At 34.7% G+C, this 17,024-nt stretch overlaps 1 protein-coding gene across 4 annotated transcripts in view; it reads left to right on the top strand.

The window, feature by feature from the left end:
• LOC143229868 (phosphatidylinositol 3-kinase regulatory subunit gamma-like) overlaps positions 1 to 4,425 on the top strand; it is an 84,959-nt gene extending 80,534 nt beyond the window's left edge. For all 4 annotated transcript variants that reach the window (XM_076462723.1, XM_076462724.1, XM_076462725.1 and 1 more), the window contains one exon: positions 921 to 4,425. In XM_076462723.1, the coding sequence (XP_076318838.1) occupies positions 921 to 1,131 (211 nt within the window). In that variant the 3' untranslated portion in view covers positions 1,132 to 4,425. The remainder of the gene's footprint in view (positions 1 to 920) is intronic.
• Positions 4,426 to 17,024: the final 12,599 nt, after the last annotated feature.

The raw sequence follows: 17,024 nt of genomic DNA, 5'->3' as shown, positions 1-17,024 counted from the left end.
AATGTATATCCAATTAATGTAGTGTTTTGTTGTTTAGGGCATACATATAAAACCTGTGATAAATATTTTCTTGTATGTAAAACAGAATTGCAATGAACTGTTGTATATTTAAGTTACTTTTTTAAATAGATAGTACTATTATGAGATGGTTTATATTTTATACATTAAAGGATTTTCCCTAATGCACAGAGCTTTTTGTATGAAAGTAAAGGCTTTCCTGTCTATAATTAAATAAAACATGAATAAATAAATACTCTGTATTCACCATAACTGTTCTACAATTATATAGAATAAAGGTGTTATGATGTATCATGGCTATTCATTTACTTATAATTTTTGTCCTGCAAACTACTTGAAAATATATATACATACATTTTGTGTCTTCATAGATTTCTCTCTATTTCTGTGTTTTCATTCACATCATGCTTTCTCCTTATGAAAATATTATGCATATAAAATTTAAACTTTTTTTTTTGTTTTGTAAATATGAAAACTTTTAACCAACAAAAAGTAGTTTGATACATATGATTTTTTCTTAGAAATAATTTTTTCTTCAATTTTATGTAAAGTTATTTTTTTTCCTTCAGAATAACATTAAAATCTAGATCAAAAGGCCAGAAAAAAAATTATAATTTATCAAATCTTGGATTAGCATTTTGTGGCTAAATGTGACTATTTAAACACACTAGAAATTGAGTAGCACTCTGTTACTCAACCATAAGAACATAACACTGTATTACCAAACCACATTTTATAAAATACTAGACTTGTTTTCATCCAACAAATTATAGATATGTTTTTCATGGCACAGTAGAAGGATTAAAATACTTCCAAAAAATAGTGTATTCTGATAGATACAACTGTTATCAAAGGTTTTAGTTGCTGCAGTTGTCTTATCTTAGTTTATTTTTCTGTTTCAGGACTAATGGCAAAGTAGTCCATTGTCTCATTCATAAGACAAGTAAGGGATATGGTTTTGCTGAGCCATATAATACACATACCACACTGAAAAGCTTGGTGCTTCATTATGCTCAGAATTCACTTGAAGAATACAGTGATTATTTACAAATATCTCTGGCTCATCCTGTATATGCATCACACTCAGATCAATACATCAATATTTCCAACTGATGGAATGCTGTAGAACACTGCTGTAGTTTTAGTATGTATAGAACACGACATTTTGGATTACTTTAGACTACAAATGATGTTTTCACTGAACTGAAGAGAAAGATAAACAGAGGAACAGAACTAAGAGGATAAGACTTTTATTTTTACTTAGTTTCCTTATCAGTATATTTTGACAATAAATAGTACAAGTTCCTATTTTATTCTGAAAAATCTTTCTCTTTCCTTTGTTGTCCAGCGATTGTAGAAGCTTTTTTTCATTATGTAAAGTTAGTAAATGTGTCATTTACATTTGTACAGGCTCTTTTCATATCTTTAAAATGCTGATTATAGTAATTATTATGTAAAAAAATGAAAGTGTAGCAAGAACTTGTGTGTTAACATTTGTTTACATTTCTGTGGTAAAAGTAATTGTTACATTTTGTTTATCCCTGAATAATTCATTTGCATAAAATGTGATCTGATGTATATTATCCAAGTTGGTAAAAAAGTGTGCTTTGTTTCGCTAACATTTTTTTCAATGAAACACACAAGTGTGAAACAGTAATATATACAGGGGTGGTCTAAAAGGTGCCCCCTTAAAATGTTAATTTTTTATGTCTTTTATTAGAAAGCAGAAAAATGTGTAAAACTATATGTTTTTAGAATGAACTCAACAAGATATGTTGAAATGTGATCTCAAATCCTAACTTTAGCACTAGCTTTTGCAAATCATGATTTTAGTTGTATTTTCTCACAATAAGTGTTCTGCATCTGCTGTAGTTTCATAGATCTTCTTAGCCTGCTAAATAATAAAACAAGTTTATCTGCAATAATCAAATGTAAAAATGAAACTAAACACAAATCAGTTTTACAAGTTAATTTTTAGTCAGAATTCCATTGGATTTCAGTACTGCTTGGCATCGACGTGGCATGCTTTCAATAAGTTTGTGCAGATATTCCTGAGTAATTGACTGCCATTGTTCTTTGAGTTCTTCAGATAGTTCATCTTCCATGTCTGGCTTGTGATCTTTTATTAATTGGCTTATCTCTGCCCGTAAGATTTTGAAACTGATTGATATCAGGTGATTATCCTGACCATTCCATCACTTCAGTACTCTTATTTCTAAGGTATCTTTTATTGATTCCACAGTTGCAGAGAAACTTGTATGATCCTTTATAGGCTAATTGTAATTGGAAGATATAAGGAACTACAGTAGGTGTGCAACACTTTTTGAGAAATTATAACTAAAATTATGAAACATTCAGGTATTTCTGGAAACCAGTATAAAAATTAGGATTTAGGATCATATTTGAACAGACTTAATCAATTGTGTTCTAAAACACATAGTTTTACATATTTTTCTGTTATGTAATAAAAAATATAACAAATTAATAGCATTTTAAGGGAAGGCACTTTTTGTCCTCCCCTGTATATCTCTTAAAATAATTCTTATAGCAAGTATCTTAATAAATATGTAGTTTCAAAGCATCATGTAAATTCAACCTGATTTTTTTTATTCACATTTTTAAGAACAATGATTTAATCTTAAAAAGTAAGTCAGAATATAGCTATTTTTATGCACTTGCAACCTCAAAATATGACATTGCATTAAAATAGGCAAAAACATGTTATGACATGGGTGGCACCATAAGTGAGATAGTGTACATATTACTTTTCTGGATTAAAATACCAAAAAAGTAAGCTATTCATCAGAGAGTGGATTTTTGTAGTTTTTATACTGAAATATAAATGTGGAAAAGTATTTGAATAACATTCTTATATTTGTGTTCATGTTGTTCAGTTATTTTCATTGTAGCATAATGACCATTCTTGTATTAAGAATTATTTCATGTGACATGATCATTAGGGTTACAGTTTACGTTGTTTGATGTGTGATAGAAATGCTTTATTGATGCTATACATGTTCATAGTAATTTAGATATATTTACATTATCAGACATAATAAAAAAAACTTAATGGTCTATTTTAGATAATTAAATAATTTTAGTCTGAAGAATACATCAATAAAATGATGATAAATTATTTCTTGAGTTGCGTTTAAACTTGTGGGCAAAATGTCTTTGATTGTGAACTATATATTTGGTGTTTTGTTTTGATTTTACCCTGAAGGATAAAAGCTTGTCTGGCTTCTGAACTATAATTATATTTCAGCATTGGTTTAGTCAGTATTAAAGTTTAACAGTATTTACAGTTTGTCTTTGACAACAGTCACTGAATGTTTCAGTAAATTTGTGTTTTAAAATATTTTCGAGCCATATGTGATTAATCTCTGTGATTTCACCATTGCAACATAAAAGAATTAAAATCTAAGTAAACATTTGTTTTCTATTTTTGTTAGTGACAATACATATTTTATATATATATATATATATAGATAATTGTACCAATTGTTGCCAATTAAACTTATTGAGAATATGAAAACAATTATACTTTACATTAATTATATAGACTGAAAAATGAGTGTATTTTCATAAAAATAACATGCAAATTAAATAGAATTATGATGCATGAACTAGCTATATTTTGATGTAGTTGGTTAACGAAAAACATATTCGTGTTGCAAGTCAGGAACTTATTTTAAAATTAAAACTTGTTTAAGTAAGTGAAGATAATATCTCAATTACTTATAGGTTAAAAAATGAATAAAAATATTGATATAAGGGGGAATGAAAATGTAAAAAAAGCTAAAGTGTGAGTGAATTATGTTTATGAAAGAAAAATTTATTTTGTGTGAAATTTCAAAGCCTTTTTTATTTTCAATTTATGTTATACCGAGTAACAGTGTAAAAATAAGACTTTTGTTAATGGTATATGACACAGTCTATCAGGGTAGTTTTATTTTGATTTTAATGGGAGTCATATTAACTGTTCAGAAACAGGATATTGGCTGATAGTAATGTGCAAGGTGAGAAAGATAATTATTTTTTGTAGTTTTTTTTTTCAAGTAAATTTTCCAGTGATATAAATATATTTGTATTTATGAAACTAAAGTACTATAAAAATATTAAAAGGTTATGAAGCTGAATGAACTTGCACCTTGTAGATGGTGGATCTATGTTGCTTGGATTTTCTGTTTTCTTCATTATGGATCATTTTCTTACATATTTTAAGTATAAACAGTCATGTCTCAATAATTTGTATTCATTTCTATTCTTTAACCAGTTTCTGTTAAAGTTATACAACAGTTTTATATGTTTTCTTGACATAAGAAAGAACTGATTAGTTCTATGTTCTACTCTTTGTAAGGGCATTTACTATTCATGGAACATAAAATGGAGTATTTAGAATATTTATATTTTCTTAATATACCATTCTTATGTGCAGTTATTTTTCATACATCAGAGGATAGAATTTTCATCTGAATTAAAAACTTAATTTCAAACACTGCTTTTCTTCATTTTTCTGGAAGGTTAGGGTAATTGAATTTCTAACATGAACATTCTTAAAACAACTTAAAGTTTTTATGATTAATTTGCTTCTCATAAAGGAACAGCAAAAATATTTAAAATCACTTTTTCACTTATGAGAATAAATTATGAATCAAATATTAAATCACTCAGTAAGGTATTCTGAATTTGTACACTTCCAGTCTCTCTTAATTGAAAGAACCTAGTAAAAATTGTGTTAACTCTTCCATTAATTTAACTTGTCTGCTTTAAAATTAAATGAAAACATCTGAAGAATTATGCCTGTCATCATCTCACTAAGTAATAAGTGACTTAGGCATCTGACCATGCTTTTATGTATACATTTCAATACATTTGAAACAATTATCTTTTGACCTGAAACTGTATAAGACCTCTTTCCTTTACATAGATTAATTTGGACAGCCAGGTACTGTTTGGATCAGTTGATGAAGCCAGATCACTAACTAAATGTCTTGAACATATCAGCTTCATCCACAGCTTCGTTCGTCATTTGACCATTAGGCAGTTACTAGCTTCTAGCTCCCTAGGTTTGCTGCTGTACATTTCCTGTTACTGACTTTTCTTTTTCTAATAATTGAGATAATAGTGATGTGAAAGTTCCACTCATAGCCTGATTTACCTCACCCATTGTGAAGCAGTGGGATAAAAGTGATGTGAAAGTTCCACTCATAGTCTGATTTACCTCACCCATTGTTAAGCAGTGGGATAATAGTGATGTGAAAGTTCCACTCATAGTCTGATTTACCTCACCCATTGTTAAGCAGTGGGATAATAGTGATGTGAAAGTTCCACTCATAGTCTGATTTACCTCACCCATTGTTAAGCAGTGGGATAATAGTGATGTGAAAGTTCCACTCAAAGCCTGATTTACCTCACCCATTGTTAAGCAGGACCTAGTTATTTCAGCAATCCTGATTTGTGCCAGTAGACATCATGGCATGTGAGTTACCAGATTTTAGAGCCCCAGTGATGGTCAAGAATTACTGCAAAACAGACTAAGGAAAAACAGTTGTAACCATACAATACTGTTTAATGGTAATGAATAGATTTAACAAAAACATAATTACTACTGAGAACCACATATATGTGAATAACAAGAAATATCTTTCTCACTTGAAGATACGTGAAGATTCTAACTACTGTACAATTATAACAAACTGTGTTAAGCTTGGTAGTTTTAAAAGCTTCTACTAAAATGTTTTGTGTCCTTTTGGAGTTACTGACGATTCCACGTGTAAGCTTTAGGTACGGGAGAAAGTAAACGTTAAAATAACTTTTCACTTATTCAATAATACCATAGAGTTTGCAACTGTGGACTTTATCATCGAAGGGACTTTAAAGGCAGTATAATGGATATCTGTATGTAAATATACATTAGCCTATTTTACGGTAGATAATGCAACCAGCTTACCTACCAAAAGCAAATACGTTTTTAAATTTCTTTTTTCTAACAGCGCTTGAGTAGTACATAACATTTTTAGATGTCTTACCCGAGAAAATACTCCAAGCAATAAAAAAGCTTTAAGAGTGTTTAACTTTTAATAATACTACCGAAAATATCCTCTGTATTCACATTAGTGATGTGTAATTCTCATATGGCTCTCCTCTGGACATAGTGATCTAAATCTTGTGATAAAATTAACAACAAATCATTTAGGCCTACAGTATAACCTTTACAGAACTGAATCGGATATGTGTAAAAAAACAAACAACAAATCAGATACAAAAAGAATATTTAAAAACATTAAGAACAGGCAGTAAAAATATTTGGAGTTAAACCCTAATACGTCTTCTACCACTCCTTAGAAGCTCATTAACAATTTGTGTTTGTTGATATAGGAAAATTAAGATATACATTGAAAAATTATAGTAAATTACTTATGTATGCAAAAACGGCTCGGTTGGGTTGAGAAAATATTTTACGTAGAAGAGGGAACAACGTTTCGACCTTCTTCGGTCCTGTCGATGACCGAATGTTTTTGCATACATATTTCACTACAAGTGGGTTTTCTCGACATCACTGAGTAAATTACTTACTTGTGTATGGATGTACATTATGCCAATATAATCTTAAATCAGTGGTTCTTAACCTTGTTGGAGGTACTGAAGTTTCGTACTTGCATTCACTGAACCCTTCGTCATTGGAAAAATAAAATATGATTTTTTCAAATTCAAAACATAAGTAGATATTTTATTAGTACACAAAATGAACCATGCATCAGTTGCACAAAAATATGAAATTCACACAAAAACATAATGAATATTTACTGCAAATCAATGTGACTTTTGCTGTTGCCTTTCAGAGACAAGTTCAGAAATGCGCGGCTTCACCTTGGCAAGTGCCACTCTCATATCATTTTCGCAACAAAGTTTGTTCCTTTTCTTCTTTTTTATGTCTACCATCCTCGAAAAGGATTGCTCGTAAAGATACGTTGTAACAAACGGAATGAGTATCTCAAGGGCTTTCTTAGCAATAAGAGGGTACGCTACGATTTGGTGACACCATAACGTTGAGAGCGTTGTTGTTCTGAAAAGTTGCTGTTGAACCTGGCTCTGCTGAAGTTCAATGATTTCGTCGAGGTATTCATCATTGACATCTGCTGCAGAAACACTAAAAGTGAACGGCTGTCTCACCCATGCTGGATATGACTCTCTGGTGGGGAAGTATCCATCGAGAAACTTTGCGAGCTTATCTAAGTGCATGACAATTGCTTGCTTCAGTTCCCCGGGTACAGAAATGTCTCCGATTTCAGACACATCTTCGATTTAACTTACACAGTCTCGTCCAGCAGGGGAAAGTTTGCGAAGTTATCATTCTCTGTTCGTCGTTTCCATAACGGTAGCTTTTTTTTTAAAAAAAAGCCTTCAGGATTTCGTCTGCTTAGGGACCCGGCATGGCCAAGCGTGTTAAGGCGTTCGACTCATAATCCGAAGGTTCGAATCTGGGTCGCACCAAGCATGTTCGCCTTCCCAGTCGTGGGGGCGTTATAATGTGACGGTCAATCCCACTATTCGTTGGTAAAAGAGTAGCCTAAGAGTTTGGCGGTGGGTGGTGATGACTAGCTGCCTATCCCTCTAGTCTTACACTGCTAAATTAGGGACGGCTAGCACAGATAGCCCTCGAGTAGCTATGCGCGAAATTCAAAACAAACAATTTATCCGCTTCGATTATGTTGACTCCACCGCCCTGCATCTGTTGATTGAGAGCATTGAAGATATCGGCTATGTACGCCAAAATGAGAATGAACTCAGATTTTTTGAAGCAATCTGCATGACAATGTTGGTGCTCTCGCAAAAACAGGGCTAATTCCACGCGCATGGCAAAAATACGATTCAGCACCTTTCCCCGGGATAACCACTGAACGTTAGAATGGTACAGAAGTACCTCGAATTCAGAGCCCATTTCATTACACGGCTCTTTGAAGTGCTTCAGGACACTATTTCACACAAAGTTCACACATTCCACTACAATTTTTAATACTTCTGCCAGTTTTGAAGGCAAGGTTTTTGTTGCCAATACATGTCTGTGCAGAACACAGTGCATTATAATTATGTGTGGTGCATCGGCTTTCACCAGCGCACCAAAATCAGAGTTTCGTCCCAGCATGACTGGAGCTCTGTCCGAACAAACTGCAGAAACAATATCCCACGAAAGATCGTTGTCTCTGAAGAAGTCATCCACAATTTTTTCACGTCGGCTGCCTTAGTTGCTGTTGTAAGAGGCTTACAAAATAAAAAAAAAAATCTTCTTTTATCTCATCGTTCTTCACATAGCGCACGAATACAACAAGCTAGCTTAGATTGGAAACGTCGGTGGTCTCGTCGAGTTGAAGGCTGAATTTTGCTGGACTTGAATTCAGATCTGCAACTACTCGAGCCAAGATGTCATTGCTCATGTCATCTATTCTGCGGCTGATGGTGTCATTTGAAAGAGGAATTTGGGATAACTTATTTTCAGCAGCTTTTCCCAGCATGATATTCGCCATCTTCAACGCAACTGTTTTTACGAGTGCTTTACCAATGGTGTGTGGTTTTCCCTACTTTGCGATCAAGTACGCAACTTCGTACCATGCTGTGAGCATCGGTTTGTCGATAGGTACAAAGCCGAGAACAGGCAAAGTAGGCTTTTCATCGAACCTGGCTCTCTTCACCTTGTATTCAGCAAGCATTTGTGTTCTTGTATTTCCCATCTCCATGCAACTTTAGGGAGTGTTCTCTTAGTTTTGTCGGTGCTAGATTAGAATTGCTCAACTTGGCATTGCAAATTATGCATTGAGGATGCTGACTCCGTTGTATCATGTTCCGTTATACACGTGAATCCACATTGTACATATTCGTCCGACCACTTTCTGTTTTTGCTCGACACAGTTAGTATGAAGAGATTGAAAGATTAGGAAAAAAATCACAAATGACGCACGATTACTACAGTCACAAGTCGACTGCTAAGCGCACGAAGTTCCCTGCAGCACAGATATTAAGGCCAAGTGATGTGACGTGATCAGCCGCAGCCAATATTGGCCAAGTGGAGCATGACGTCACGAATCATACGAGTGGGGTGAACGGAACGGACACACACACACTGTGTGTGTCTTGACCTCCGCCGAACATCTGAGACTGACTCACCGAACCCCTGGGGTTCGATTGAACCCAGGTTAAGAACCACTGCTCTAGTCAAAGTGTTTATAAGTACCCTTACTTTTCCATATACCCTGTTTGTCTAAAGAAGTAGTTCTTCCCGCACTTCTGTGGTTACTATGGTGTTTATTTCTCTGTCTCTTTATTGGGTAGGAGTAAAACTATTATGTTAACCATACGAAGTTTTATTGCAACTTTTACTAATTATTTGTTTCCTATGTCATAGTGATTCTTGATAAGTTTTGAATGATAAACGTTTCTCATTGATCAGATCTCTTAACTTTTTCGCATCTGAAATTCTTTAAGGTCTCACAGTGATCCTAATATACTCTGTATATACACTTCAAATCGAATTTTAACAATAGCTTGTTTTGTTTGTTTGTTTTTGAATTTCGCACAAAGCTATTCGAGGGCTATCTGTACTAGCCGTCCCTAATTTAGCAGTGTAAGACTAGAGGGAAGGCAGCTAGTCATCACCACCCACCGCAAGTTACTCTTTTACCAACATATAGTGTGATTGACCGCACATTATAACGCCCCCACGGCTGAAAGGGCGAGCATGTTTGGCGCGACCTGGATGCGAACCCGCGACCCTTAGATTACGAGTCGCACGCCTTAACACGCTTGGCCATGCCGGGCTTTAACAATAGCTTTAACAGATTTAAATAAAATGTTATTTTTAACACGTATTATAGATTTTTTGTAATTCCTGTATATTCGACCATAAAACTCCTATTTAGAGTAATATTTTCCTGATAATTTAACTCAACATTTAAATTATCTTTTGGAACCTGTGTAATTGACAGAAACCACAAATGTATTTAAGGGTAAATGATCGAAATTCCTTTCATTTGAATATTAATCCTAAAAAACGAGCTTATACGTATGTAAAATAAACACAAAGGAAATGGTAAACCTTATAGGATGGCATGTTAAGATAACCTTGAAGTAACTTGGCTACCTTTTCATCGTTCTATTGTTGTTTTTTCCAGTCGCAATAAAAATGAAGCTAAGTGATCCCGATCTTTTTAATTTGTTTGTGTGTTGTTTTTATTTAAATTACCCTCTTTTACATTACATATTTGTAGGGTTTGTCCTTTTATATAATTTGACTAATTTTTTGTTACATCTTTAATACCCTTGGTGGGCATAGCACGGATAGTCCATTGTATAGCTTTGTGCTTGACTCTAAACAAACAAACAAATTATATATTCATATGTCCAATTCCTTTATTTTAACTTGGCATTTTTTATGTAAGATACTTGAATAGATCGCAATGCTTTCAAGTCAAACAAGGGTGAAATTGGCAACAACTGCCTGTTTCATAATGACACTTCTTGAAGAGTGAATTTACTAAAGATGCCCAGGTATAAATTACAATGACTTAATGAGTGAAAACAAAGGATAATACTTTATCATATGACAACAACACTACATCTGACGTATCCAGTACACGCAAGGCCAAGGGTCATCAGGACGGTTAATATGACATGTAGCAATGACCAGTGTGCTATTTATGCCACCAACCTTCATGAACAACAACTATTACGGTGTGAATTAGCATATCTCAAGAAATAAAACACTTTTTTAAATTGAAGACAGAGCTAATCAATGAAATACAAAATATAGAAGATTATATTGGTGGAACTAAACGGATGGACAAGGTTTGACTTCAACTCGCATATTAGCAGGTACAAATACAATAAGAATGGGACATTCACAGCGAATTTTTTCTCTCATATATACTGTTCTACTCAATATGAATCCCAATTATCTCAAAAAGTGCCAGAATCGTTCCTCGTAGAACACTTCTCTTTGTAATTGACCAATCTGAAAAGTGCACCAAGAACCGGAAATATATCTCTTTCATATGATAGTCACTATATATCCCCTAAACATATCGTGGACAAGGACACAATGGAGCTATCCCCGAGACAGTAGATAAGCTTCTGGACTGGTCAATTCACAAAAAAATATTTCTGCCTGGATTTGTTATATGACCTCGATGGGATTTATAGTTTCAGAACCAGAACCTAAATAAATTGAAGACTATTGTTGTTAATGAATGTAGACTAAAGTTTGTGCGTACTACGTCCTTTCTCCATACTTATCTTAGGTTTGTCCTCAAAGTAACATTAACTTAAATTCGCATGGCCAGGTGGTTAAGGCACTCGACTCGTAATATGAGGGTCGCGGGTTCGAATCCCCGTCACACCAAACGTGCCCGCCCTTTCAGCCGTGGGGGCGTTATAATGTAACGGTCAAACCCACTATTTGTTTGTAAGAGAGTAGCCCAAGAGTTGGTGGTGGATGGTGATGACTAGCTGCCTTCCCTCTAGTCTTACACTGCTAAATTAGGGACGGCTAGTGCAGATAGTCCTCGAGTAGTTCTGCGCGAAATTCAAAAACAAACAAACAAAACTTAAATCCAAGTAATACATTTTAACATTATCTATGAAAATTACATTTCAGATAGACTGGAAGTGAGCATCACAAGATAACAACGCATAGTAGTGCACTAAACTATCATTCACATACAAGACTCTCGTGTGTAACGAATGTCCTCAACTAATACACGCAGCCTACTATAAAATTGGTAATGAAATGCTTGGTTGGATGTTTTACAACATTTTCCCAACTCATTACGTGTCTAAAACCTATGCATGCATCTACAAGTGAAATAATTTCTTTGGTATTAATTTCTATACTGCTTGTTGTAAACAATGAAATACCATGTACCACTGCCTAAAACATGAGAAAAACATTAGTTTATGATTAACGTAAACCACACACCACTGTTGTTGCAAACCATATAATGTAAGTTCCAACAACTGTTCTAAAGTGTATTGTGCATTACACAGGTAAAATTGCATAAGGCAGATTTCACTTAAGCTCTCTTAGATGCCACAAGCAATCTCAGCTTTGCTTTTTTGATCTAGTTATACTTTTCAAATATCGTTCTAATACATCAAGAAACACTCGTCTGAGCATGGCAAAAGAAATGTATCAACACACATTACCCATTCACCTGCCTGCAGTCCACATGGAATCTTCATTCAGCAACTTCTATTGACGATCAATCACTCTCAAAAGATGATTGGTTCTTTTCTTCAGCTCCTTATCCATCTGAGTTTTGATGTGTGCTTTATCAGACAAGCAACCCCACTATCTATATGATGCTGAACGAAGTCTGATTTTTATAAATGACTATTTTTTCTTCTGAGAAATACATTGGCAGAATCTGTTAAAAACCTCCCGAGTTCTCGCTATTGACCTGAACTGAGATTATCTGCATAACCTTCGATCATTCATTTCATGTTTCCAAGCAACTTTGTATTTGTTCTTTAATACGAATGTTTCTCAACGTCCCACATCACATTCCTCTCTTAGCGATACCAGGCTCCTCCACATCCTAACCATTCTTAACTCATCATGAAATAATATATTATTTGCACCATTATATTTTATTTTTGCAATAGTAATTTATGAAATTTAGTCAGTCTACAAAACAAAACAATTATTGTCTAATAATTAATTAAAGATGATTATTTGACCAAAAATAAAAAAAATAAGAAGCAACTTTTATTTCTACAAAACAAAACACTTAATTCATGATGAACTAATAATCAGTGATGACCAAAAAATCCACTTGTAGAGAAAAATACGAGGTCTGTTAAAAAAAATACGCGGACTGACATCATAAAACAAAATGTACTTTATTTAGAAGTTACAAGTCTGGGACCCCTTCAAAGTACTCTCCTCCCTAACGCACACACTTATCCCAATGGTGTTTCCACTTGTTGAAACAGTCCTGGTACGCTTCTTTTGTAATGTCCTCCAGCTCCTTCGTCGCATTTGCCTTAATCTCGAGAATCGTCTCAAATCTTCTTCCTTTCAAGGGTCTTTTGAGTTTGGGGAACAAGAAAAAATCGCAAGGAGCAAGGTCAGGTGAGTAGGGGGGGTGGGGAAGAACAGGGATCGAGTGTTTGGCCAAAAACTCACGAGTTCTGAGGGCTGAATTTCGCAGCAACGCGGTGCATCTTCAATTTTTCGGTGAAAATCTCGTAACAAGATCCAACTGATATCCCACACTCTTCAGCAAGTTCCCTGACAGTCAGACGTCGATTTGCCCGCACCAGGATGTTGATTTTGTCGACGTGGGGTCGTCAGTTGACGTGGAAGGACGTCCAGGACGCTCATCATCTTCAATGGACTGTCGACCATCCTTAAAACGTTCATGCCACTTGAAACATGCCGTACGTTTCATAGCAACATCACCGTAAGCCGTGTTAAGCATAGCAAAAGTTTTAGTAGCAGATTTTCCAAGTTTAACACAAAATTTCAGAGCAAGTCGTTGCTCCTTCAGGTCATTCATTCTGAAATCCGCCAAACGAAAAAATCGCACTTCACTTAAAACCGCATAGCTAATACACAAATAAAGATATCTGCAATCGGAAAATGGCGTCGTAATCAGTTGATCTGTGCGGATTTCCCCTGGAACCAACTGGAGCCGCGCAATTCAAACAGTCCGCGTATTTTTTGAACAGCCCTCGTATATATGTAAAAACGGCTCGTTTGGGTTGAGAAAATTTCTGTATGCAGAGGAGCGAACAATGTTTCGACCTTCTTCGATCATCGTTTTTACATATATAAAACTCTTAATTAACGAATAATTAAATTAAATGTGATTATTTGACCAAAAAATTAAAGAAGAGAAAAACAATTTTGATTTTAGAATTGTAACTTGATATCAGATTTCCATTCGAATGGAACAACTTTGATGAGAACCTTGGAGCTCGTGCTGAAAAACTAAATAAGAAAATCGAGAAACAAAACAAGTCAATTTTGCTTGAAGATCGCCATGATCACAAATGTTGATGAGTCCTCTTTCTTTTCGTCAAAATATCTGTAACAGCACCGAAGGCACATTCAACCAAGCACCTAGCAAAAGTACTTGCTAGGTCTCTGTAGTTAATTTGTTATGTTTGACACTGATCCAGCCACAACAGTTGTCTTTTTTAGGTATGATTTCACGCTATCATCACTTTGTAAGTATATCAACTCGTCGATTTAATCAGAGTCCATAGCCAGACACTCATTATTTTCGCAATTAAAAAGAAATGGCTGAGTAATCCAAGAGGAAAAGTTCAATTGTTGTAGATCGGTAAATTTGTCATTCAACTCAACATGGAGGTTGGAAAGACATTCAGAGATGATTCGGAGGACATCTTCCGATGGTTCACATTTGGTGAGATGCGAGAATTAGGACAGATTGTTCTTCAAGATCTGGGCCTCCCAAAAGTTCATTTTGTTTACAGAACCACACATTTTGGTTTTTCAGTCTATGATAGTTTTTGTTAACCCTGCAGTTCCTTATTTAAAAAATTCACTTTACTAAAAATATTTCCAAGATATGAAATCAAGGCCTTGAATTCACTGGATTTAAAGAACTGAAAGCCCTCACGGTCCCCACCGAAGTCCTACAAGTTATCGTACAGAGCAATGAACCTTTCCAGACAGTTGCCTTTTGAGAGCCATTGTACGTGTATATGAAGAAGCAGTCTCACGTAGTTCTCGTTCATGTCCTTGCAAAATGCTTTGAGCAGTCTCTCAGTCATTTACCAATTTAATCACCTGTTTCATCGTTTTGTCCAGCTTGGGACTAAAGGTTGCAACCGCCAAACTCACCATTGTTGAGGGCTTATGTACCAATTTCCCGGTCCAAGTGTGTTAAGGCGTTCGACTCGTTATCCGAGGGTCGCGGGTTCGAATCTCGGTCGCACCAAACATGCTCGCCCCCTTTTAGCCGTGGGGGCGTTATAATGTGACGGTCAATCCCACTATTCGTTGGTAAAAGAGTAGCCCAAGAGTTGGCGGTGGGTGGTGATGACTAGCTGCCTTCTCTCTAGTCTTACGCTGCTAAATTAGGGACAGATAGCCCTCGTGTAGCTTTGTGCGAAATTCAAAACAAACAAACAAACAAACAAGTATAATTCACACACCGTCAGAAAACTTTTTCAATAATGGCATTAACTGACAGTGTTACCTGGTACAGCATTAACTGACGGTGCTACCTGAGAATGTGTTTACAATTCATTGCGGAACACTACCCATGTGTTTGGCAGGATTAGAACCACTTTATCAATGCACATTTGTAAAGTCCAATGCTCTTGAGAATACTTTGAATGACATTTTATGATTTCACCGTAGAGCTGCAGTTCACTTTGAGTACAGGCTATATTAACATATTACCTCTGTAGGAAATCTAAATATGAAATCCCGATATTCAAATTAATATGTATTGTCCCAGCTCCTGTGAATTGGCTACTCTTTCACTAACAAATAGTGGAATTGACCGTAAGTTTATAACGCTCCCACGGCAAGTATGTTTGGTGCGACGAAGATACAAACCCGCAAATTTCAGAGTACGAGTTGAACGCCTTAACCCACGTGGCCATGCTGGGCCGTAAAGTAGAGAAAAATAACAGATAAAATATAAATTTTTTCTAAAAATCGTTTTACAGATATTTAGGAAGTTATAGAGATTACGCATATGAAACTTGACAATTTTATGTTGAAGAAAAGTATTTTTATATTAAAATTGATTTGCATGTTGAATAGTCAACATTGCGAAAGAAAATAACTTACGACAAATCTCTGATTAAAAATCTTAATACTTTATTAACAAAACCTGATATTTTATGTACGAAAGCCTTGTAATGTTTATTGATAATCTGCGAAATGTCGTGAAGATATTGTTACATTATTTGGATAATTGATGGTTACGGATTCGGTAAATTCCACCCATCCCGTAAACAAGAGTTAATTATATAATAAAGTAAGCGTTTTTCATGGAATGTGAATTTCAATGTGCTTCTTTTAAAATATTTACTAAACATATTTTATTCAAGCAGGAAAAATTCTCATAACTGTCCAATAACATACGATATAACACAAAAGTGCTTCTATGCATTAAAATATCTTGTAACTAGGTAAACTTAACATCGAATTTAGATCTTGGAAAGATCTCTAAGCTAAGTGTTATACTTTTATAACAGAATTTTTATTCTATTTTTCGGCAGAATATTTACGAAAACTACAGTTAAAAGTATGAAAACATCAAACTATCAACAACAACAACAAAATAAAAATGACCATATAGCATAATGATTGGTAATTCAATCGAAATATATTTCTTCACATTTTTAATTAAGTATTTATTTTTCACAAGGTGGAATTGCCTCTCATTATATTTCCAAAATAAACATGCGCCAGTTTTTGTTAAGAAGTTTATATTATATAGGATAAGTACGCATGATGTCACATTCAGTGTTCTCGAGCTCCATTTGAGAAGAAATGAAACATTGCTTTGACGTTTGTATACCGTGCGGATCGTTAAAAACACCGAATGTATTTTTGCTTTGCTCTCACAAATAGTTAACCGACCGCTATTGCAAATTAGGCCTAGACCACACCAAACAACCTCGATTCGGCAGGTAGCTAAGAAGCTACTAGTTACTGTAAAGTGTTGATGACACACGGTCGACCTGATCACAGTTGGCAAGGCATAAAAAAGAAAAACTATTAAATTTACTTCAACGTGAAGAAATTAATCATGAAGACGATATATCCGAGTCTTCAAGTCCAGCGGCTTCTTTCTCAAGCCATATATACCGTAAGTCCATCGTAGATGCCAATACTACTAACGAGAAAACTAACCTAGAGTTAAGCCCTAGTTTAGATAATATTATCTTAGTGACCAAGAAATAACTAAAAACAATAGCTAAGGGAAGAATGGTCAGAATAGCTATGGACATCCATAGCTCTA

Source organism: Tachypleus tridentatus, chromosome 10, assembly GCF_004210375.1.
Source record: "Tachypleus tridentatus isolate NWPU-2018 chromosome 10, ASM421037v1, whole genome shotgun sequence".
Lineage (NCBI taxonomy): Eukaryota > Metazoa > Arthropoda > Merostomata > Xiphosura > Limulidae > Tachypleus > Tachypleus tridentatus.
The sequence above is the reverse complement of the archived record's forward strand: the minus strand, read 5'-3'. Positions and strand labels throughout refer to the sequence as shown.